Here is a 24728-nt window from a genome sequence, read left to right as displayed (position 1 = left end):
AAACTTTCCACGCATGTTCATGACCCTAAATGAGAAAAAGTCACAAGACATCATAACCCCCAAATTGACCGCAACTTAACACAAGGGTTAATTAAGTGCACCATCCAGGTATTTAAAGTGCAATTTTTCTTTCTGGAATTTATAGTGTAAACACTATTAGAATAGTGCATAAGTACGCAAGTTGGGATGAACCTTCAGTGTCTGTAGTTCCCATTTCAAACTGGAAGATTCTTTGGAGTCTCCATTTTGTTTGTAGTCTCCATTTCAAACTGAATGACTACAAACACAGTGTTTTAGGCCAGGGGGGTATTCCAGAAAGCAGGTTATGTGACATACCTAGGTATGTTTAAGGGATCCAAAAACAGAGGTAACTTTCAGGGTATGTAAGTAACCATAGCAACTCACTCTGTGAACAAAACCTGCTCCAGAGCAGGTTGTTCCAGGGTTAGTGTGCTTAAGAGGTATTCAGATGTAGTAATATTCATGTAACTAAATTTGTTATATAGTTCCAGTTATATACTATACAATATTATATATTAATTCTAAAGCACTATTACAACAAGGTAATGTTTAAATGTTAATTCAATTAAAATATATTTATTATTTATTTTATTGTCATCTCACACATGGATCTGTATTCAATTAATTAGCATCAAACAAACAATATAATTCTTATTCTCAGTGAATAAAGAATAATTATTAAACAAAAAGGTCGAAAAAATGATTGCACATCCACCAAATAGGTGGCGATGTGCACTAAGTAGGTCATGTAAATCGCCATTAAACAAAAGAAGTAGAATGACGCGTTTTTTCTTAGCGTCTGTTTCCATGGTGAATCTTCGATTCGTTGCTCCGTTGAGAATATATTTTCTGTTCACGGTTAACATTCCCTAGTTGTCTGGAACTTACTCACGGACGCTTTTTTGGAACCAGCATAACTCGAGTAGGCCAGGTTTGGGTTAATCAACCGCGAGTTCAAGGTATATTTGGTGGTAGGTTAACCTTGCTTAATACCCCCCAGGAGTTTAAAAAACAAACAAACCAAAAAACACGCCAACACTGTGATTGAAGTGACATGCTTTACTTGATCTAGTATCATCACTGGAGAACATGTCATTGTAAACCATCAGAACATCAACATCTGAAAGAATAAGCTTAAATAAATTTATAAACAGCAAAGTAAACAAAGATAAACAATACATTATGCCATACATTCTGAAATTGAAAAATATATTTGGTGTGCTTATGTGTGTGTGTAATTATTTTTAGATTTAGATTTTAAGAGAAAAGTTTCAATGAGAGATGTCCGCAGGCCAAGGCTGCATGCAGTAACATAGCATGTCTTATCGAAACACACAGTATCAGTGTTAATGTGTACACAAGTTACATTGAAGAAAAAATAAATAAATGATCATACTCTACTCTTACATATTACCCATGTAGAGACTGATTAACATTTACATGCTTGCTAGCATTCAGAAGAAATATTGACCATTCTATCACAGTTGAGAGGGTGAGAATATAGTTCAAATAGAGCTGGGCAAAGAAGTACAGTACAGGGTCATGTTTTACTTTAGATGCACAAACTAGAAAGGAACTAGTTTGTTTTAACTTTTTATTTGATTACTCTCATCTAATTATTTTGTAAACACACAGACTATGCTCTATATTACAGTTAAAGTCTGCTTTATTATCTCAATGTCATCTGACCAGACAAGCAAATAGACATCTTTCGTAGGCATTCACTTTTAAACAGATTTCCTCTGACAGTATATCTGTGTCCTGTTCAGTAAGTCCTGATAGATCTTTGATCTTATAAACCGAGGAAAGGAGTCTTTCTCCATGAGGCTGTACACTTTAGCTTGGGCTTCATTGAGACTGTTGGGAGTTGGCTCCAGAAGCCTCTGTTTGGTTTCCTCTCTGGTCCTGTGGTCAATGTTAACCTTCAGAGATATAAGAGTTAGAGAATATTAAATTCGGTACAATTGCTCTTGACAACAGTATAGAATCAAACAAATCATTTCCCAGCACAGCCAAATTGGAGAGACTATAAATGGTGTGGTCACCAAAGTTCACACAGAAAACATCTATCACTATCTCTGATGATAATGTTTCATGCTTCTCCACCGTCACAAATTGTATTCAGTTTGTGCACTGTCTGAGCCAAAAGAGCAGGGTTATTGCATTTGATAGATATGTCTCGTCTTGAAGGAGCCAAACTGGAGCTATTTCTGTTTTCTGTGACCCACATAGTTAGGATGCTTAAGGACAGTGCTGTCCAGAATAACAAGCAGTGATTCACAAAGTAACTGAAGGTCACGCTGAACAAGAAGATGATCTTCAGGTTTGAAGCCAGGGAAGAACTAAAGGAAGCGTAGGTGGTGCTAAAGAACAAACTCAGAAGGAGGAAAAACCTTTATAGCCCAGGTCTCAAACTTGGAAGTGCATTGTATATGCAATTAAAAACTGTACATCTTTATTATATATGAAAACTTTCAGCAGCCATTACTCCAGTCTTCAGTGGCACATGATCCTTCTTAAATCATTCAATTTAATATCAGTGTTGAAAACAGTTGTGCTGTTTAATATTATTGAGGGTTCTTTGTTCTTTGCCTGTTATATCTGGAAACAATGCTTATATACATGTTTTTTTTTTTTTAATACTTTGCAATTATGTTATTTCCCAGCCAACATTTATATGTGGGGCCCATACGGGTATGAAATGGGCTGAAAAATGGGCCCCATATAGGATTGTCCGAGGGTTCCATAATGGCCCCATGCCAATTGCCCACATGGATTTCGTATAGGATGGCACTTGCCACTAGGTGGGACCCAAGTGGGCAACATGCACAAGACCCATCTTGGTCCCAGCTTTAACCCAGACAACATTTATATGTGGGGCCCATGTGGGTTTGAAATGGGCTGAAACATGGGCTCTATGGGATTGTCCATGGGTTCCATAATGGCCCCATGCCAATTGACCTATTGGTAAGCCCCTCCCATCGAACGCAGATGAGCCAATGGCAGTTGAGTATCAGTTGCGCTGGGACCGGAACCAATGAGAAACATTGGAAAATCCGAAGCTCTCATCGGTTTGATGGTGTTTATGCTACAAAATGGTAAACGTCGTGCCTGAGGTACTGCAACACTGATTCCAGGGATCCTGAGAGGATTTTCTGGTTGTCATACTCTCATTAAGTTACTATTAAAGTTAGTAATTCCCCGCTAACGTACAAACCGACTAACTATAACTGTTCTCATGCAACGGTGTAACGTTAGGTCAGAAACACGAAGATCTACATTTCAGTGCATCTCTCCATATTAAACTGATTAAATGTGAATTTATGTAATCTTACCCTGCGCCTGCAGTACATGAACAGTGTTGATCCTGGATGTTATCATCTGCGATCGTAACAAGAGGCTTCTCCCGTTTGCATTGAGATCTGTAAACCATCGCTTCCAAATTAATCTCTCACCATATTTATTTTATTCCCATTTTATTTCTGTGAGTTTAGATATGTTTAAAGGTCGGCATTATCTGTCTTATAAGGAGGACTCCTATTTTGATGGGTATTATAGTCTACGGTTAGCGAAAGGGAGAGCTCGCACGCAGTTGTTTTGCAGAAACAAAGTTCACCAGTTATTAACTGCACCCCCAAAAAGGCATAAGGTCTGTGTATATGTTTGTTTACTGTGAGTGTTTGTGTGTAATTTGCTGTGTATGTTAATAGTAATGCCATGGAGAGAGGGCTAGAGCGAAAGAGTTTGTGAATGAGATGTTAATGCGCACTTAAGCTTTGTTTGTTTGTTCAGCTCTTACAATTATTTTTTTTGAGTGAAAAACGATGTAATAAACTTCATAAACCATCAGTAAAGTTTGGCCATCATTCGGATGGGGTATACGCTACATTCTGTGTCCAAAAACATCTTGGGATAAGGTTTTCACACTGACAGCTGTACATTGTAAGATATAGCAACTCTGTTTTTTTTCCGAGTTAGCAACAGTAACTAAGGGGGGCGGGGCTTACCGATAGGTCAATTGCCCACGTGGATTTCATATAGGATGGCACTTGCCACTAGGTGGGACCCAAGTGGGCAACATGCACAAGACCCATCTCGGTCCCAGCTTTGGAATTCAAATAAATACTGTTTGTTTAGGTGAAGTTACTATGGTTTTATAAGGAGTCAACATACCTCTCTGGGTGCATGAGTGTCAATATATTCCTTGAAGATCTTACTGGCCTTAGACATCATCTTAGCAGGGGATTTGATCTTTTTATAGTCCTCACAAGCCAACCAGAACTCGATGTTTTCATCACTGAACTCTGTTTTGAGGAAGGTTCTGAAAGCTGCCAAACCATCTATGAAATAAAGATGAATAAGATTACAGATAAACATCTTACTATATTAAAACCAATATGTCTTTGTCATGTCTAATATGCCATATCTAGGCCACACTGCCTACAGGAAATTCTTCTCAAGGACACCAAGCTGCAGAACCTGATTTCAGCAAGTGCAACATGTTCCTGGATCAAGATCTTTGTTGATCCTCGAACATTACAATCAACCAATCAGATTTGAGGGGCAAGTTAACAGTTTATGTCAAGCTTAGGCTTAGGTGCTTCTACATCAGTATTATTCACCTATCATCTTAGGCTTAGGTGCTTCTACATCAGTATTATTCACCTATCATCTCCCTCTGATTTTATGGTTTAGGGATAGGGAAAGGATAACATTTTTAGACAGGAATGTTCAACACATTTAACTCTGCAAAATCATGATGTGCCACCAAGCTTGCATTCATTCATCAAACTATTTTTTGATGTGCTTTAAATGAGAGATTACACCAACATTAATCTGTTTCAGATGAAACTAAATCATTGGACATTTCAATTTGAAAGGGTTGCGAAATGTGCAAGAAGCAACATGATATAATTTTGCAGAAATATCGCCACAGGGATGTTTTTCCAATGAGCCTAGTTGGACTAAAAATGTATGTTAATGATTTTATGATCAGCATATGGTCTTTGGTGCTCTAAGGCACTTTTTCTCTGTATCCTTTTTGTGTAAGGTAGAATTCTCAGTTAAAGTCCATACAAACAGCAGGGTGGGTAAATGAGACAATAGTGGTTCTCAGGAAATTCAATGGAAGGACAATCAAGAGGCAGTACAGAGGCTAAATGTTTTCCTGCTCGCTAGCGAACAAAATGTTCTCCTTTAGTGTATTCATTGTTTGTTTTTTTTAAAGTGATTTTCTGCTGATCAGGTATCCTGTACTAGACACAGGAAGTCACTTATATCTGAAATGCTTTTTACAGATCATGCTACCTGAAAGGGAATTTTTATCCAGCATACCCTGATAATTCATTGAAAGCAAGTGAAAGACAGCCATAACGTTCAATGAAATACATAACATCCATATTATCGTTATACAGTCATCATTACTATATTAACAGAGTTTTGTGATTCAGTAGGATCTTGAATTTTTGTGCTTATAAATTAAGAGTGTCACAGAATTTTAACCACATTCTGAGATAAAATGTCAAACAGAACTAAATAAGTTTATAAAAACTGATCATTTAATCTCTAATTTCTGATTTGTTGTGCTGCATTCAAAGTCATATACAGTCATATTCATATATGCTACAATGACAGTATTGTTGGAGGTTGCCATGGCGTTGCTATGTGATTGCTAAAGTGTTCTGAGTGGTTGCTAAGTAGTCGCTGGGGTGTTCTGGACGGTTCAGAGTTATAGGTATAAATGGTCATAGTGGGATTTGAACCGGGGTTTCCGGAGTAGGAGTCGGACGTGCTAACAAAGACGTTAGACCGCAGCCTATAGCATCAGTTGCTAGAGCACATCTTAAGAGCTGTGCATGTAAAACTCTCCTGGCCTTATTGTCCTACGTTCGTTACGCACACCCTCCTAAACCTCCAACTCGACCCGCTCCAAGCGGGATTCGAACTGGCGTCTCCAGCGTGGGAGGCGGGCGTTCTAACAAAGACGTTAAAGACTGCACTGCAGCCTCTAGCATCAGTCGCTAGCTCACCTCTTGAGGCCAGAAAAGGGAGGTTTACACACACAGCTTTTATTGGCCTACATCCCTTACACAGGCAGGGCCTAAAACTAATTTTTTGCCGCACCATCCAATGGCCGGTGTCTTTTACCGGCCATGCAAAAACAGGTATTAATGACAAAAAAACTAATATACAGACATTTAATAAAGTAATCAAATGTAAAATAACACACTGTATAAATTATACATGATTAATCCTTAATTAAAGTTTAAAAAAAAATATTCAGACAAGATCAGCGAGTGATTTTCTCTTTGTCTTTTGTTGTTCTAACAACGACAACAGGATTGTTAGGATGCTGTCACTTTAAGACCTGCACAGGTCCAAAATACTGATACTGTACACATTTCTTTCTCAACTATCTACATTTAGGAGTGAATTTGTCCTTTCAAACGCAAGAAGACATGAAATATAGCTCAATTCAGTATTTGTACGCTGTCTGAGACCAACACGATCTCATGAAATGAATAAGTTACTTTTTACGTGCATTTGATACACACTGTAACCTGCGTATCATGCACGAAAAAACAAATTTCTTCTAAATTGCACCATAAAATTTTTGCTCTCTCTCTCTCTCTCTCTCTCTCTCTCTCTCTCTCTCTCTCTCTCTCTCTCTCTCTCTCTCTCTCTCTCCTCTCTCTCTCTCTCTCTCTCCTCTCTCTCTCTCTCTCTCTCTCTCTCTCTCTCTCTCTCTCTCTCTCTCTCTCTCTCTCTCTCTCTCTCTCTCTCTCTCTCTCATATATATATACATATATATACATCGTCCCTGTCCGATTAAATCCACGTATGTCCATTTTGCCGATTTTGAGATTTTTCGACGGATTGAATGTCCAGGTTAATTTCCGTATACAGTATGCTTCACATATCTAAATGGCCAATGAAAAGTTGTGAAATCATGTCATCTGATTTTCACGTATATCCATTTGGTGTCTCGCCGGTCTCGTGAAGTTTCATCGAAGCTCAGCACTGGATAGCCGAAAGTACGACATTGAAGCTCTCCACAGTTTAGTTCTAATCTAGTTCTTCACAGATTAGTTTGCTTGCTAGTATGTAAATAAACTCGGTCTCATTGATAAGATTCAAACTTTATTTTTCTTAGTCAAACTGATCAAATTATAGCCTGTAATGCTACTGTCATGATTGTCACTAGAACATGCCTCACTCATACTGCTATCACTGCTTGCCAGAGGCTGAGAATGTCCAGCACGTATTCCTCTTTAAATATAAAACGCGACTTGGCCATTCTAATTAATGATCGGAAGAACGCGTATCGACCACCGTTACTGTAAAATATGCACGTATGTCCATTTAAACTCAATTTTGGTCAAACGTGGATTATATCATTACACTGGCAAGAATATGGTTACATGTAAAGATGCTGTACCAAGTATTCAACTACAGCTACATTCAACTGCTTTTGAAATACAGTGTTTTTTTCACTTCCTGAAAAGTAACCGTTTTGGACATACGTGAGTTTCATCGGGCAGCGACGATATATATATGTGCGCTTTCATGAGATCTCGCTGCTGAGACATGGCTTTCTTGGTACCCGCTTAAGATGTTTGCTCACAGACAACTTCTCACAGTGTGTAAGTAATGAATTTAATTCCCTTTTACATCTTAAATATTTTAATTGGCAAGGCTTAAACTTTCGCGACGATGCAGCCCTGGTCTGTCAACTGTTTGTTCACGTTCATGTTCTCACAACATTGCATTGTTACAATTAATAAAACTGGCGATTGACATTGCTTCATATACTCATGTTCATTTTTAAACTGCCAGTGTTTTATCCATTATCCAGGAATTTACGCAGCGCTGTCACTGAAGAATTTACCAGACGTCATTTTCTCTTGTTTCGCAGAGGATGAGAAACAGTAACTGGTGAGTAAAGCTACTTAAACGTTTGTGTTTGGTAGACATTTTATAGCCTACCGAAATTCTTATATCTGCATGTTAGTTTTAAATATTTCACACATCTCAATGTTCAGGATAGCCTATAACCGTGCGTGTGGGATGAGTTCTGAATTTGAATACCTGCATTAGGGGTTTCCTTAGCTTTAGTGAGCTCCGCTAATAAAGGATTTCTGAATGGTTTGCTCACTATCGTTTCTGAGTACTACTGTTGACAGATTTTAGAAGTCTTTAGCATGAACAAATGTCCTATAAACAGCACTGAGAGGGGCTATTTGTGACATGCCTGGGGTGTCAATGCTGTGAGATTCAGGAGAACACACACACACACACACACTACCTCTCTAATTGATGCTGGAATTAAGCCTGAGGAAATAAGGCCTGTCATTTTGTGAGCAATCGACGAGAGAACTCACAGCCAAATGCGTGACTCACTGGAAAATGGCATCCTTCACTTAATATGGAAAGCTTCTTACATAACTTGCTGGTGAACTATATCATGGTTGAACTACAGTACATCCCTGTAGAAATTCAACTGACTGATGAGAATGATTTGGAGAAGTGTCAGCCACACTTCTCCAAATCATTCTCAGCAGTCAGTAGAATTTCTACAGTTTTCACAACCAATTTTTTTTTTCAACCAAAGCTGCTTTACAGAAAATCGTGAAGTTAATGTCTATAATTATCTTAATGCGTTATAATTGTATTTAATAGAGTAAAGCTACTTTATAGTATAGTATAGTATAGTATAGTATAGTATAGTATAGTATAGTATAGTATAGTATAGTATAGTATAGTATAGTATAGTTTTTGTAGAGTAACATTTTTTTTTTTTTTACATTTTGCGACAGTACAAACAATCAAGAAGTTATACTGTATATATCCAACTTTATAAAAATAGCTTTTCCAAAAAGTTTTGAATTTTAAATTGTAATTCATTTTAAGATTTAAGAGGTATTTATCAGACAATTACAATTTTATAATTTGTTTCATTTTTGTGTTGTGCTTAATATTTCAACATAGATGGAACGTGGTTAGAAGAAATTCTTTTTTACGATTCAAGTAATGAAAAGTGCCTCAATTGAAGAATAACGCAAATAAGCTTAATAATTCAGACCCATATTTATCATGATTAATGTGACTTACATTTATTGGACAGCAGAGCATCAAATGAATCTGCCCATCTGGTCACTTCATCATTGGACAACCTGAGATGGCCAAAGATACATGAACAGGTACAGTTATGAGACAGCCAATGAACTATTATCCTTTTTTTTCTTGAGGGAACAACATAGTACTCACTTCAAGTATCTTGTGGACCTTTCCTGAGCAGGAGGCAGGAATTCTGAAAAATCGCTGCATGAGTCTGATTTGTTAGACAGGCACCCTAGTCTAGTTTTCATGGCCCTGAAAAAAAGGAAAGAGAAAAAAGACAAAAGCAATCTTACAAAACAAGAGATTAGCAGCTGTCAATGACATTAGTGTATTCATAAGAGACCGGTGATGATTTATTTTTAGAACATAACAAATTACTGATAATAATAACAACAGCTCAGGTGTGCATAATAGCCTTTCTGATTAGATTGCAATGATGCTCACAGATGTTATCATAAACCTGCATTATACAGCACACCATTGCAATGTTCACTAATTATCTGGAGATGTGGATTCACCATATTGTAAACATGAATATTCTTTCAAAATGGGAATCATTGAAATGCAACAGCGCACCTGGCCCTAAAAAAGGCATTATCATGAATTCTGCATGTATATTTACATCATAGAAGAATCAATCAGGGCCGAGAGTGAGAGAGCGGCAGAGCGAGAGAAAGAGAGATACTCACATTCAACAACTCTTACACTCAACAAAAAAAAAAGGCTACCCAAATCCAGTTTTTTTGTTTGTTTTTTTGTTTGTTTTTCAGTGTTTGGGTAGTTTTGTGTTATCCAGTTTCTGGGTCCGACGTAACAACCCCGTGTTTGGGTAGTTTTTGTGTTAGCCATCCTGGGTCAGACATGACAACCCAGGGGTTGAGTTATTTATCACGGCATTCACAGGCTTTTTTGCGTCGTCAAATTGGTGCATGTCTTCGGTAAAATAAAGATAGCATTTTATCTATAAATTCATTATAGTGCTGTATATTGTTTCATTTTATGCAAAGCAAGGGGCGCGATGTGAGTCACCCAAACTAGGGTTGCATCTGTCTTTTCACGTGATGGAAACGCCTGATGCCTTGCCCTTGCATAACATTTTATGATTTTATTCAAAAAGATACAGAATATAAATAGTTAGGATGTTCCCAGAACTGTACACTGATTGTTTATCGACCGGTTATGGAGCCAGTCACAGCATATTCCGGCTACTAGTGAAACGCAGGGCAGCGGTCGGAAGTTAGTTCCCCTGCTGAACATGATACAAGCTCCGGCACGAGATCCAGCGCCGTTATGATGGAAACAGGATAACAGAGATTGGTGGATTACACTTGAATTACTTCTAAATGTTAGCAATATGTATTAAAATGATATAAAATATGCTAAACTGTAAAATATGATAGAAAATAAAGGAATTATCATACAAACCAGTGGTTGTGGAGTATATTTATTTATTTTTTTAATTTAGAGGATTTAAGTTAATCCGTAAACATTCATTATTGTATGACGTAAAAAAAAATTAGCTCGTATTATAGTAAAAATGAATCAACCCATTATGCTGGATTAAATAAAAGCACAATTTGCTGGGTAAAATTAACCCAACATGTGTTCTGCCCTATATTTAAGGGCAGAACACATGTTTACATAAAATACAAGAAAAATGGACACTCACTGAATGTCCTTGCAATGCAATTTCTTCCAGTCAAGTGAGCGATTTTCTTCCAGTCAAGTGAGTTGATTTGCCTGTGAAAATGATAAAGATTTACATGTATATATACTACTCACCAGTGAGCATATTTTGTTAATCACTATTCCCAAGGCTGATAATTACTAGAATGCCAGATGCTCCCCTTTCCCTTGATGCAATATAATACATTTGGACCAACATAAGACTCACGTTATTTTGCTTTTGTTATTGCACCTGCAGTTCCAGGCACGTTCAGTTCTTCTAAAGGAACATTCCCAAAAAAATAAATAAATAAAATTTCCACTCTCTTATCATTTTAATCCATGAAGCTGATGCAACCTATTGCTTTCACATGTAGTCATTTTTATATGGTAACACTGCTTGAAATTGACCATTCTTTTTCTGAAGGATTGTAAGTTATCCCACAGAAATTAGTAATTCCTCTCAACATACACTATATTGCCAAAAGTGCACATGCACATGAACTTGAATGAAATCCCAATCTTAATCCGTATGGTTTAATATGGAGTTGGCCTACCCTTTGCAGTCATAACAGCTTCAACTCTTCTGGGAAGGCTTTCCACAAGTTTTAGGAGTGTGTTTATGGGAATTTTTGACCATTCTTCTAGAAGCACATGTGAAGTCAGAAACTGATGTTGGATGAGAAGGCCTGGCTCACAGTCTCTGCTCTAATTCATCCCAAAGGTGTTCTATTGGGTTGAGATCAGGACTCTCTGTGCAAGCCAATCAAGTTCCTCCACACCAAACTCGCTCATCCATGTCTTTATGGACCTTGCTTTGTGCACTGATGCTCAGTCATGTTGGAACAGGAAGGCGCCATCCCCAAGCCCAACCCATGAAAAACAACCCCACACCATTATCCCCCCTCCACCAAACGTTATACTTGGCACAATGCAGTCAAGCAAGTATCGTTCTCCTGGCAACCGCTAAACCCAGACTCGCCCATCGAATTGTCAGACAGAGAAGCTTGATTCGTCACTCCAGAGAACATGTCTCCACTGCTCTGGAGTCTAGTGGCGGCGTGCTTTACACCACTGCATCCAATGATTTGCTTTGCACTTTGTGATGTAAGGCTTGGATGCAGCTGCTCAGCCATGGAAACCCATTCCATGAAGCTCTCTATGCACTGTTCTTGAGCTAATCTGAAGGCCACACAAAGTTTGGAAGTCTGTAGCTATTGACGCTGCAGAAAGTTGTTGACTTCTGCACACTGTGTGCCTCAGCATGCGCTCACCTCGCTCTGTGATTTTACGTGGCCTACCACTTCGTGGCTGAGTTGCTGTTGTTCCCAATTGCTTCCACTTTGTTATAATAGCCTACCACTAACAGTTGACTGTGGAATATTTAGTAGTGAGGAAATTTCACGAATGGACTTATTGCACAGGTGGAAACCTATCACGGTACCACACTTGAATTCATGGAGCTCCTGAGAGCGACCCATTCTTTCACAAATGTTTGTAGAAGCAGTCTGCATGCCTAGATACACCTGTGGCCTTGGAAGTGATTCGAACACCTGAATTCAATGTTTTGCAGGGGTGTCCCAATACTTTTGGCAATAAAAAACCCATGAGAACAGGACTTTGTGTCATTGTACACATTGATGGTAATCAGAAAAGCCACTTGTATGACTACCATGGATGTTATTAAAGAGGAGGTATATTCCAAGGTATATTTTAATTTTTGTGCTTGCATCTCAAAGTTATTTTTTTTATAGTTATTTACATAAAAGGCAGTTTCATTTGTGTATAACATTTCTGTTTTGTGGTATTTTATTGAATATTTTCCTTTTTCTGAGGTGCAAGTTAAAGGAAATGATGACATAATTTATTAGTATTATTTCTCAACCCTGTTTTTGTATCTTTTTTCATTTGACTAATTACAACTGAAAGGTTAAAAAGCTTAACGATCAAATCGAAATGTGCTAAAGTGAAGTGAATTATTTTACAGTGCTCCCATGACTGAATTTTTCAAACTGGGAGAAATAAATAAAACAAGCCCCCCTGCATTTTAACCATATGTCCCTTCTGAAGCATCGCAGAATTTATATACATACAGTATTTCTAATTGCAGTTTATCAAAATATTCGAATTCTCTCAAGATGGGAACATTTTAGTGATTTGCCGGATGCTTGAGTCTTATTCTTCATTTCCTTGTACTGGAGGAGAACACGTGCCATGCTATTTATAAAATGCACTGACAAATCTATCTAGGCAGGGAGAAGCCAGTTCATGTTCTATGCATTCATGCAGCACAAATGGAGCTACAGGGAGTTTGCTAAATAAAAGATACTCTGATGTCTCATCCTCATAAAATCATCATGAGATGCCCAAAGAAATAAAAAACATAGCTAACATTCTTCTTCTGTTTTTGTGAGTGTTCGGAATTTAATATTCTCAATTTCTCTTTGATGTAGGAATCTGTGTTTATGTGCTGAGCAATTTCATAGTTCCTGTCTCACTTCAAATGGAATATGCTAATGGTTTGCAATGAAACTCCCAAATGCTGAATTTCAGTCTGTTTTGTTAAGCTGCTAGAAATGCAGTTAGCAGGGCAGCATAATAATGTAAAATAATATAGGCTATTATAATATAATATAATATAATATAGGCTAAACCACTGTATAGGCTATTATAATATGATATAATATAATATAGGCTAAACCACTATAATATAGGCTTATATAATTGTCCCGATCATGTATTGTTTAGTTTAATTATTTAGTTCTGTTTAGTTCTGTTGAGTTTTCATTTGTTACTATGGTTTCTATGCATGCCAGGCCAGTAGTTGGTGATGTCACTTTGTAAAGAAACACTATGCGCCTATTAGTGCATTTACAAATTAGCATTTTCATAATGTACACGAAAAACGGTGTTGTTTTCAACATCTTGTACTTTCATAAGTTTGCGATTTCAGGCTCCCAAAACACCGTTGCTGCACTTGCATGCCCGAGAGGCATTTCAAAGATGGCCGCCGAATGAAATGACTTGAAGGGACTGATTCTACCAATATCCCCACCGTTTCACCGTCCGTTGTATCACTCCGCTTACAGCATTTCTCTCACAGCGAGTGTCATGGCGGACAAGCAAATTATTTTAGAAATACTACTGTTGTTGTGTCAAGGAATGTAGTTTTAAGAGTTTTTTTTTGTTGTTGTCAAGAATGTAGTTATTTAGACGTCAAATACGCACCTTATATATAAGCATAGCACCTATTTGATAATTTGCTTAGACGTTTTCGGAGGCCAGTGCTCATGTACCCACCTTCGAACAGCTTTATCTTGGCCAGTCCTTCGGGAATGTGCCGCTGGCTCTTATGTAGATAGTGTTTAAACATGAAGTATAATTAATTTTGGGTATATCAAATGGGAAATATTTGGTCTTATTAATCTTTTATTTAACTGAAAAAATGTTCTGTACTACTAGCACTGCTTTTGTACTTTTGACTTTCATAGTGTTTGCCTTTTTATTTCCTATTGAACACACTTCTTATACTTTTATAGTGGCTAATATTGTTTAATTAAATGTTATTTTTCAATAAATATTATTTTATATAATTAACATGCTATATTTGGTATAGGGAGAGGGTCCGTTAGTGATTGTGATTTCGACTTCAGTGAAAATTAGCTACATTATTACACCATTAGATGGATGCAAAGACTGTCTTTATGAGTAAGTCAGTAGCAAAGACTTTTATATTGAAAGGGATTGAAACAAGGTTGTAAACAAGATGCAACTTACAAATGCATTGACTGGCGCTGCCATGGGAAATCCCTTTAACTGTTAAAAGGACAAAGACAAAGATTTCCTCAGTGGACATTCAAACTGATTATGTGATTATGAATATAAGATTGACCTGAAGAATATCAGCTAGATGCAGGTAACGCACTCACTTAGTCGCTATATCTCTCATAATACTCTACTCTACATAATACAATAAGCTTCAATGAAGCGACTCAATGTTCCTTCATTACTAGTTTTTAAAGTGACGTTATAGAATTAGCAATGGAGGCCTGGGCTCAACAGTTAAACTGTCAACTTGAAATTTGAATACATGGCGGAAGTAAGTACACTCTCAAATATAAGAGTACAAATTTGTATCTTTTAAGATACAAGTGGCCGTCACTGGGTTGGTACCCTTAAGGGTACATTTTTGTACCTCTAAGTCAGGTGTAGGCAAGTTCGGTTCTAGAGAGCTGATGTCCTGCAGAGTTTAGCTCCAACCCTACCAAGCTAACACAGTATAAAACTCATGGCTCCCAGCATGCATTGCAGCATTAAGTATGTCACCATTTTTAAGATTCATATGCTGATTCTTGATATTTGTGTGCGTCTAAACTCCACCCCCACCCCCCTAGAATGTATTTAAATTAAGAATTCAGAATGTTTGATCTGTGGCAAGAAAGAATTGTTGGTGAATATTATTTATTAATAGTTTTAGTCAGTGATGAGTTTAGTCAAACTATTTTCTTCTTGACAATTTTTGTTTATGGCTTCTTTTAATTTGAACAGATTATGTGCTCCAACTAAAGGAACACTGATCACCATAATTGTGACATTTTCAATAAAACCGACATCTAAACCTCTGTTAATTCTCAATAAGAGCTTCTATGTCTTCACACTCGTAGCCATGCGATATGGCTGTATATCAGTGATTACCTACATTGTGATTACCTACGGCTGAATCACAGCCGTGCTGATATAGAGCGATATTGCACGGCTACAAGTGTGATATTGTTCATTTAATATGATATAATATAATATATATTTATATAATATATGTTTCAAAATGTTTTGTGGTAATCAGTGATAAATTGGTAACATGAAAATGGGCACATTGATTTTTAGGGTTCCCTCACAGATAACTCATCTCTTGAAAAGTGCACCACGCCCTCATGCTCAGTAGAACATGTGAAGTTCCCTGTAGTGTTACTGTCTGATGGAGCTCAGCGAGATGTCAGGTTTCCCGCTGAGGTTTCTCTGCCCACTATCAATGTGCTATGCCTTCTGATCTTCTACCCTCGCTATTTTTAAATTCCGAGCTCTTTGGTCGTCCATGTTAAAAAAATAATGTAGTTGCTTTTACCAACCTTAAATTAGTTTAGCTTTCCATGTTCTGGAATAAACAAGGTAAATATTTAACCTTTAGAGTGCCTAAGGTTTTAAATATTTAACCATCAAAGTTCTACAGAAATGCTTATAGACAACATATGTTGACTCATGTATAATAAATTGCAATAAATTGCAAGTCACTTAGGATGAAAGCATCTGCTGAATGATTAAACGTAAATGTTGCTGTGATAAAACCCCCAGTTTGCTGGGTCCACGGTTTAAACTATGGTCTCCCAGCCTGTACTGGTTTTAGCCAAGCTGGTTTCCAAGACCAATTATCTTAAAAGTGCTAAAAAAAAAACATAAACACAGACCAGGCTAGAAGGCAAATGAAGCAGTTTTTTTCAGCATGTTATAATCCACTAAAAGAACATGTCTCCTACGGGGTTGTGGAAGTAAGGGTTTAGCTCCTGTTTTAGCCAGGTGCATCTGTGCCCCAGAGACACTACCTTCATTTACACCCTGCTTCACACTTTACCATGACAGTTGCAGGGTAATGCCAGGCTACAGCCCACTGACATTTTTTTCTTCTTCTATTTTTGTCAATGCCCTTTCCTCTTTGAGACACACACCTATGTAACGTGATTGCTTCTGTCTCCTCAAATCACATTCGGTCCATCAAAACTCTGAAGTTAAGGTCACTGTTACTTTATTTAGATATCCTCAGAGCAGCAAGGCCTGTTTCAATTTTCTATGATAAATTATTTCATGTGATTTGATGTTGGTTGTACATTATGCTGAAAGATGAGAATAAGTGCTCCTTAACTGTGTGAGGTCTCATTAAATCTGGGACAGAGAGGCATCTGTTTGAAAAAGGTTAGCACATAGTGGCTATTCTGCCAAATGGGCCATAATTCAGACAAATTGGACAGAACTGCAATTGTGTGAATGTGGTAGGAACAATACGCATTAGCACAGTTACGCACAGTACGAGGAACACTTTTTTTTCTGGTTTGAATATATTCATACTCTCTTTGCTAACAGGCCCAATCCAAGCACACCAACATTTAGCTCAAGGGAAAGAGTTTAATTCAACATACCTAGGTAACACTTTAAAATAAATAATGATACTAAGTCATTAAAAACATTATATAAAATGCTTTTTCTACATGTATTTTGAAGGAAATGTGTGTGATTGATATAAGCATGATAAAATGAGGATTCTACACTCCTGTTGAATATATTTACAGTGGGGAGAACAAGTATTTGATGCACTGCCGATTTTGCAGGTTTTCCTACTTTCAAACTTACAAAGCATGTAGAGTTCTGTTATTTTTATCAAAGGTACACTTCAACTGTGAGAGACAGAATCTAAATAAATATCTAAATATCTAAATAAAAAATCCAGAAAAATCACTTTGTATGATTTTTAAATAATTAATTAGCATTTTATTGCATGACATAAGTATTTGATCACCTACCAACCAGTAAGAATTCCGGCTCTCACAGACCTGTTAGTTTTTCTTCAAAAAGCCCTCATGTTCTCCACTCATTACCTGTATTAACTGCACCTGTTGAAACTCCTTACCTGTATAAAAGACACCTGTCCACACACTCAATCAAACAGACTCCAACCTCTCCACAATGGCTAAGACCAGAGAGCTGTGTAAGGACATCAGGGATAAAATTGTAGACCTGCACAAGGCTGGGATGGGCTACAGGACAATAGGCAAGCAGCTTGGTGAGAAGGCAACAACTGTTGGCGCAATTATTCGAAAATTGAAGAAGTTCAAGATAACGGTCAGTCTCCCTCGGTCTGGCGCACCATGCAAGATCTCACCTCGTGGGGCATCTATGATCATGAGGAAGGTGAGGGATCAGCTCAGAACTACATGGCAGGACCTGGTCAATGACCTGAAGAGAGCTGGGACCACAGTCTCAAAGAAAACCATTAGTAACACACTATGCCGTCATGGATTAAAATTTTGCAGCGCATGCAAGGTCCCCCTGCTCAAGCCAGCGCATGTCCAGGCCCATCTGAAGTTTGCCAATGACCATCTGGATGATCCAGAGGAGGAATGGGAGAATGCCATGTGGTCTGATGAGACAAAAATAGAGCGTTTTGGTCTAAACTCCACTCGCCGTGTTTGAAGGAAGAAGAAGGATGAGTACAACCCCAAGAACACCATCCCAACCGTGAAGTATGGAGGTGGAAACATCATTCTTTGGGGGATGTTTTTCTGCAAAGGGGACGGACAACTGCACCGTATTGAGGGGAGGATGGATGGTGGATGGAGGATGGATGGATGGCCCCTGCCTCAACAACCTCCTTCCCTCAGTAAGAGCATTGAAGATAGGTCAGGGCTGGGTCTTCCAGCATGACAACGACCCAAAACACACAGCCCGGGCAACTAAGGAGTGGCTCCGTAAGAAGCATCTCAAGGTCCTGGAGTGGCCTAGTCAGTCTCCAGACCTGAACCCAATAGAAAATCTTTGGAGGGAGCTGAAAGTCTGTATTGCCCAGCGACAGCCCCGAAACCTGAAGGATCTGGAGAAGGTCTGTATGGAGGAGTGGGCCAAAATCCCTGCTGCAGTGTGTGCAAACCTGGTCAAGAACTAAAGGAAACGTATGATCTCTGTAATTGCAAACAAAGGTTTCTGTACCAAATATTAAGTTCTGCTTTTCTGATGTATCAAATACTTATGTCATGCAATAAAATGCAAATTAATTACTTAAAAATCATACAATGAGATTTTCTGGATTTTTGTTTTAGATTCAGTCACCCACAGTTGAAGAGTACCTATGATAAAAATGAAAGACTTCTACATGCTTTGTAAGTGGGCAAACCTGCTAAATCGGCAGTGTATCAAATACTTGTTCTCCCCACTGTATATATATATATGTTGAACTTTGTCAGTGACGGGTGTTTAAATTCTGTGAAAATCTCGAAAGTATTTTGTGCATGCAGATCAACGTGGGACTATAGATAAGTAGTTTTTGCATAATCGATTATTAACATAAATAACACAAAAAATCCATTAAAAAGAATGACTAAAATAATTTATTAAAAAATAAATTAATTTTATTTTTAAGCTATGTGCATTAACTAAAAATGTGTTGAGCATTCTATAAAATAATAATTGTTAATAAACAAATGTGAAAATGTAATTGATGCATGCTGTTATAATAACATGCATGCAAATCAACCTAGGACTACAGATCATAGTTTGAGCAAAAATTATTATTAACATAAATAAAACTAAAAATCCATTAAAAATAATTGCTAAAAATAATTTATTAAAAAATAAATTCATTTGATTTTTTTTAAGCTATGTGCATTAACTAAAATATTTTGAGCATTCTATAAAATATGTTAATAAATAAATGTGAAAATGTAATTGATGCATGCTGTTATAATGTATTATAATAACATGCATTAGTTTAGTTAGATCCACCTCAAGTGTTTGAGCTAAGAACATTCCCGTTGGAATTAATAAACATCACATAAACAAAAAGTTATGAGCCTCTTACATATTTATGTGCATTGTGCTTCTGATTTCATTTGAACAAATATTAAGATGCTGTGTATTATTCACCATTTCAAAGACTGATTATAACATCCATGCAGAAAATGGATGCTGTTGGTGAGTCTGTACATCAGAATGAAACATATCTCTAGTGTGTCTCAAAAAGAGCAGTGGGTGGTGAGTGTGGGTGTTTCAAAGTCTCTCCTCATCTCTGTCACTTCCCCTTGCTGACATTTACAAACCTACAAAGCCCTCACAGTTACTTCTAGAGAGATGGATTAGCTGCCCAATCCCTTCAACAAACACAATTGTCATTGTGCATATCAGAGAATAAGAAACTGTGTAGTTTAAGCTAACTGAGTAATTGATATTACATAAACTTGGTATTATTTGCATATTCAGTAACTAAGAAAAAAGAAAAGAAAGAAAAATCCAGCATTCATGGAAACACGTTTAAACAACATCCACAAAAGAACACTGGCAACAAAATATCACAAACTGCAGTTTCCATCATTTATAAATGTTACAGTGTGAAAGCCAAATAGATGATCTGTTTTTCTTAGTTGCACCCAATTCCCTACACAAGAGAAGACATGACAGAAGGACAGATGGTGAGAGCTGTGCACAATGACAAATACCCTAGACACACAAAGCCAGTGTGAGCAGCAACTTATGCAACAATTGATCAGGGATATGAATATGAAGCCTTTACCTTTACAGTTCACTGCCGTTGTAAATGACAGCTCTTTGTTTTAGGCTGGAGAAGCTGCTTTATCCGATGGGTTTAGCGTGGCTCTGTTCTTGTGTAGAGATATCTACTGTTGCCCACATGTAGCAATCATCACACAGCGTGTTCATCGGTGTGAAAGCGTGAGGGAGCGAGGAACGGGGGAGAGAGAGAGAGAGAGAGAGAGAGAGAGAGAGAGAGAGGAGGGAGAGAGATGAGACGAGAGGGGAGAAAAATAAGCAGAGGGAGAGGCTTTGTCAACACACTGGTCTCTGTGGAGATTCAAAGGGCATTACTATGCCATTTTGTTTTGCTCCGTCTAGGCTTTTTAGTGACATGTTTGTTTTGCGAGGTCTCACGCTGTCAAACTGTTATTCTGCGTGGATGTTTGTCAAAGACAAGAGGGAAATTTGAGGTCTAGCATGCAGGTTTTGGCCGAGGTAATAGGTTCCTTTGAGGAGAGGAACAAGGAGACTAAATCAAGCCGGCGTAGACATCAAAGCTGCCTTTTTATCCCACACTCACAGTGGCAAATCCTTGCTGGGTTTAAAATGGGGACATGCTGGACTCATTTGATAGCTCTAATCTGAGTATGAGCTGTAGACTGACTACTTGAGTACTCAATATTCTTAGTTCTCCACTGGAGGCATATTATGTCCTCAAAATAGTGTTGTATCATCTTAGACACTCATATGAACGCACACAGGCACAAGTGAATAATGCACAGCGGCCATGCCGCATGAACTGGAGGTTGCAGTCGAATTGTTCAAAGCCTTCATTAGAGCATTTTCAGCGGATGCTATGGTAACACTTTAGTATGGGGGACACATATTCATGACTACGACTTTTGCCTCAATAAACTCCTAATTTGCTGCTTAATAATATTTAGTAAGGTAGCTTTGGTTTTGGGTATAGGATTAAGGTATGTAGAATAAGTTTATGCAGAATAAGGCATTAATATGTGCTTTATAAATACTAATAAACAGCCTATATCCTAGTAATATGCATGCTAATAAACTAGTTAATAGCAAGAATTGAACCCTAACAAACACTATATTGCCAAAAGTATTGGGGCACCCTACCAAATCATTGAATTCAGGTGTTCCAATCACTTCCATGGCGACAGGTATACCATGAAGACCTTGTGGAAAGCCTTCCCAGAAGAGTTGAAGCTGTTATAGCTGCAACTCCATATTAAACCCTACGGATTAAGAATGGGATGACGTTAAAGTTCATGTGCATTTAAAGCCAGGCATCCCAAAACTTGCTGCATATTGTGTAAAGTTTTACCGATGCTATTCACTGCCACTAAGAAAGACCTAAAATTTCACTCTTTTAAAGGCAGTTGCCTTAAGGCTAGCTCACACTAAAATATTTTTCAAAATCGTATAAAATTTTCAAAATGTGAGAGACCACAAACAAGACGATAAAAAAAACATAGATTTTGTTTTGTTCCTGTAGTGTGTGGAGTGCCACAACATGACAGCAAACCACACACTAACAGATTCCATTCACAGACAACCAGAGTCCCGACTTTGAACACGAGAAATATTGCAAAATCTCTCGTGGAGTCGTGGTCAAATGTGACTTTACAGTAAACAAACATACAGTGTTGGGGAGTAGTTAACTACAAGTAGCTAAGCTAGTAACTTAACTACATTTTCAGTAGCTTGTCAGTAGCTCAGTTGCTTTTAAAACAATGTAGCTTTTCCAGTAGCTTACTACTTTTTCCAGCAAGTAGCGGTGTAGCACGACCAAAAGCAATGCATTGAAGCAGCACATAGTTTTTTTCTTATTTGATCACATACTAAAATCGCACATTACCGCCATCTATTGTTTCATCGCGCATCTTGCGGCTTTACGGTTCACAGAGAAGAGATCGACTGATGATTATGTAAAGGACGTACAAGAGTGGGTTGATAACTTCACACGAATCGACTAGTAAAGGTTACACTTGATTTATACAAACAAAAGATTAAAACGCTGTCTGCGTCGAAGACTTCAAGCACATACAGGTGAATCATAGCCTTTTAAAATTGATTATCCTGATATAGTATATATAAATATATGTAGGTTTGTGGAAAAACTTTAGGAATTATAGTTAAAGAGAAAGAGAGTGCAATGACCACATTATCCACTAGAGGTCCATAGGGAAGTTATGCAAAAGTTAAGCTGCCTTTCATCTTTCTTTTATTTGCCCTTTTCCCTCTCTTTCTCATGATTGTTCCATGTTGCATTTGTGCTCTAGTAATTGTCCTTCATTTATGTATGACATTTTTTCAGATTTATGCCAGTTTTGTTGATTTTATTTATTATAAAACGGGAGCTGGAACGTAATGTCGGCAGTAATTGCTCTGAAGCATGCGCTCCAGGTGCGCCGAGGTGTGGCGTCAGGATGCAGTGCTCGTTCCCCTTCTCAGGGAACAAGGGTTATATACATAACCCGAGCAGTTCCCTTTCGAGGGAACTCGCACTGCATCGAGACGACACTTTGGGGAACGAATCCCAACTAGGCCACACCGAAGGGTAGCGCCTGCCCTAGTGTGAAGCCGGAGACCGGGCACAGCTAGGACTGGAGCACCCTCGCACCAGGCGTTGCAGGGAGATCCAGGCTATAAAACCTGATAAAGGTGTGTGGGGTAGCCCACCCGGCCGCCTCGCAGATATCCTGCAAGGGGACCCCAGAAAGAAGGGCCACCGAAGAGGCCATGCCTCTGGTGGAATGAGCCCTCACGGCCACAGGTGAAGGCAAACTGTGCACCTGGTAGGCCATGGTAATTGCCTGGACAATCCAATTACTGATTGTCTGAGTAGACGCAGGCAATCCCTTCTTAGGTGAGCCAAAACACACCAACAGTTATCGCGATCTCCTCCACTGTGCAGACTTCGCCAAATAAACTCTAAGAGCCCTAACCGGGCAGAGTAGGTGAAGCCTCCCCTCTTCCGCCGTCACGTGAGGCGGAGGATGAAATACCTGCAGAACCAATGACCTGACCACCCTTGATGGCACCTTAGGCACGTAGCCCGGCCTAGGGTGTAAGATGGCCTTTACTCCTCCCGGGGCAAACTCCAGGCAGGTTGGCGTTACCGCCAAGGCCTGAAGATCTCCCACTCTCCTGAGAGAGGTAATGGCGAGGAGAAAAGCCACCTTAAGGGTCAGGTTCCTTGGTGCCTCAGCCAAGCCTTCGAGAACCACTGCCAGGTCCCAGGTTGGAACTCTGGAATGAGCCGCAGGCCTCATCCTCCGGGCCCCATGGAGGAATTGTACAACCAGCTGGTGCCTACCCAAAGGCCCATCACCCATAGGAGTGTGGAAAGCTGCAATGGCAGCCACGTACACCTTGAGTGTGGACGGGGTAAGCCCTGCAGAGAAGCGATCTTGGAGGAACTCCAGCACTGAAGCCACTGGGCAGTTAACTGGGTCCACCTCACGCTCCCTGCACCAAGTGGAAAATACATTTCACTTGAGGCTGTACAGTCTCCTCGTAGACGGAGCCCTAGAACTGAGTAAGGTCTCTATCACCTCTGCCGATAGGCCAGCCTCCAGGTACCTGGTCCCCTCAGGGGCTAGACCCACAGGTTCCAAATATCCGGGCAGGGGTAAAATATTGTACCCGCCGCCTGAGACAGGAGATCCCTCCTCAGAGGAAAATCCCACGGCTGACCTGCTAGCAGAGCTATGATATCCGAGAACCAAACTCGAGTCGGCCAACGGGGTGCTACTAGAAGTAGGCTGACCCCCTGTCGCCGGACCTTCTCTAGGACTCCCGGGAGCAGAGCAATCGGGGGAAATGCAGCAGCAGGGCTGGACGCGTGAGGGAAAACCACAGTGGGCAGTGGGACGTCTCTCGAGACGCAAACAAATCCACTTCCACTGGGCCGAACCTCTTGCATATGGCCTCCACCACCTCTGGGTGGAGTCTCCACTCCCCGGGCCTCAGCCCCTGCCTCGACAGGATGTCTGCTCCCTGATTTTGGACCCCCGGGACATACATTGCCCTGATGGACAACAGTTTCCCTTGGGACCACAGGAGGATTTGATGCGCCAGTCTGCAAAGAGGGCGCAACCTCAAACCCCCCTGGCGGTTGATGTACGCTACGACAGACATATTATCTGTCCGTACCAGGACATGTTGGCTGCGGAGGTCCGGGAAAAAGCTCCTGAGAGCTTTGTAGACCGCCATCATCTCCAGGCAATTTATGTGCCAGGAGGAATGACAGCCCTCCCACGGGCCCCGTCGAGTCCCATACGACCCCGAGGAACGTTGTCCTCTGGGACGGCGTCAACACGCTCTTTTTCGTGTTGAGTCTCAGCCCCAAGCACCTTATGTGGGCCAGAACAACATCTTGATGCCGGACCGCCATATCGTGCGACTGGGCCAGTATGAGCCAGTCGTCGATATAATTCAGCACACGGATGCCCTGAAGTCTCATTGGAGCCAGAGCTGCATCCATGCACTTTGTAAACGTGCGTGGGGAGAGGGCTAGGCCGAAGGGAAGCACTCGATATTGGTACACTTCGCCCCCGAAAGCGAACCTCAGATACTTCCTCTGACAAGGGAGGATGGAGATATGGAAG

The 24728-nt window shown here is 39.4% G+C and overlaps 1 protein-coding gene across 1 annotated transcript; it reads right to left on the bottom strand.

Moving 5' to 3' along the window:
• Nucleotides 1-1061: 1061 nt before the first annotated feature.
• Nucleotides 1062-20425, bottom strand: rgs8 (regulator of G protein signaling 8). Its single transcript, XM_079841567.1, has 6 exons — nt 20135-20425; nt 10811-10881; nt 9289-9393; nt 9133-9194; nt 4195-4361; nt 1062-1943 (listed from the first exon to the last, which is right to left on the bottom strand). Exons 3-6 carry the CDS (start codon nt 9387-9389, stop codon nt 1749-1751), a joined length of 525 nt encoding a protein of 174 aa, XP_079697693.1. The 5' UTR covers nt 9390-9393; nt 10811-10881; nt 20135-20425; the 3' UTR covers nt 1062-1748.
• Nucleotides 20426-24728: the final 4303 nt, after the last annotated feature.

Source organism: Gobio gobio (genome assembly GCF_949357685.1).
Source record: "Gobio gobio genome assembly, chromosome: 17".
In the NCBI taxonomy this organism is placed as follows: domain Eukaryota; kingdom Metazoa; phylum Chordata; class Actinopteri; order Cypriniformes; family Gobionidae; genus Gobio; species Gobio gobio.
Note: the sequence above shows the minus strand (reverse complement) of the source record. Positions and strands in the feature narration are given on the sequence as shown.

Coding starts and splice junctions, on each gene's coding strand:
- rgs8 (XM_079841567.1), bottom strand. CDS start 9,389: ATGAAAACTAGACTAGGGTGCCTGTCTAACAAATCAGACTCATGCAGC. Junction 9,195..9,288: donor AGGTCCACAAGATACTTGAA/GTGAGTACTATG, acceptor TGGCCATCTCAG/GTTGTCCAATGATGAAGTGA. Junction 4,362..9,132: donor TGCTCTGCTGTCCAATAAAT/GTAAGTCACATT, acceptor TTTATTTCATAG/ATGGTTTGGCAGCTTTCAGA.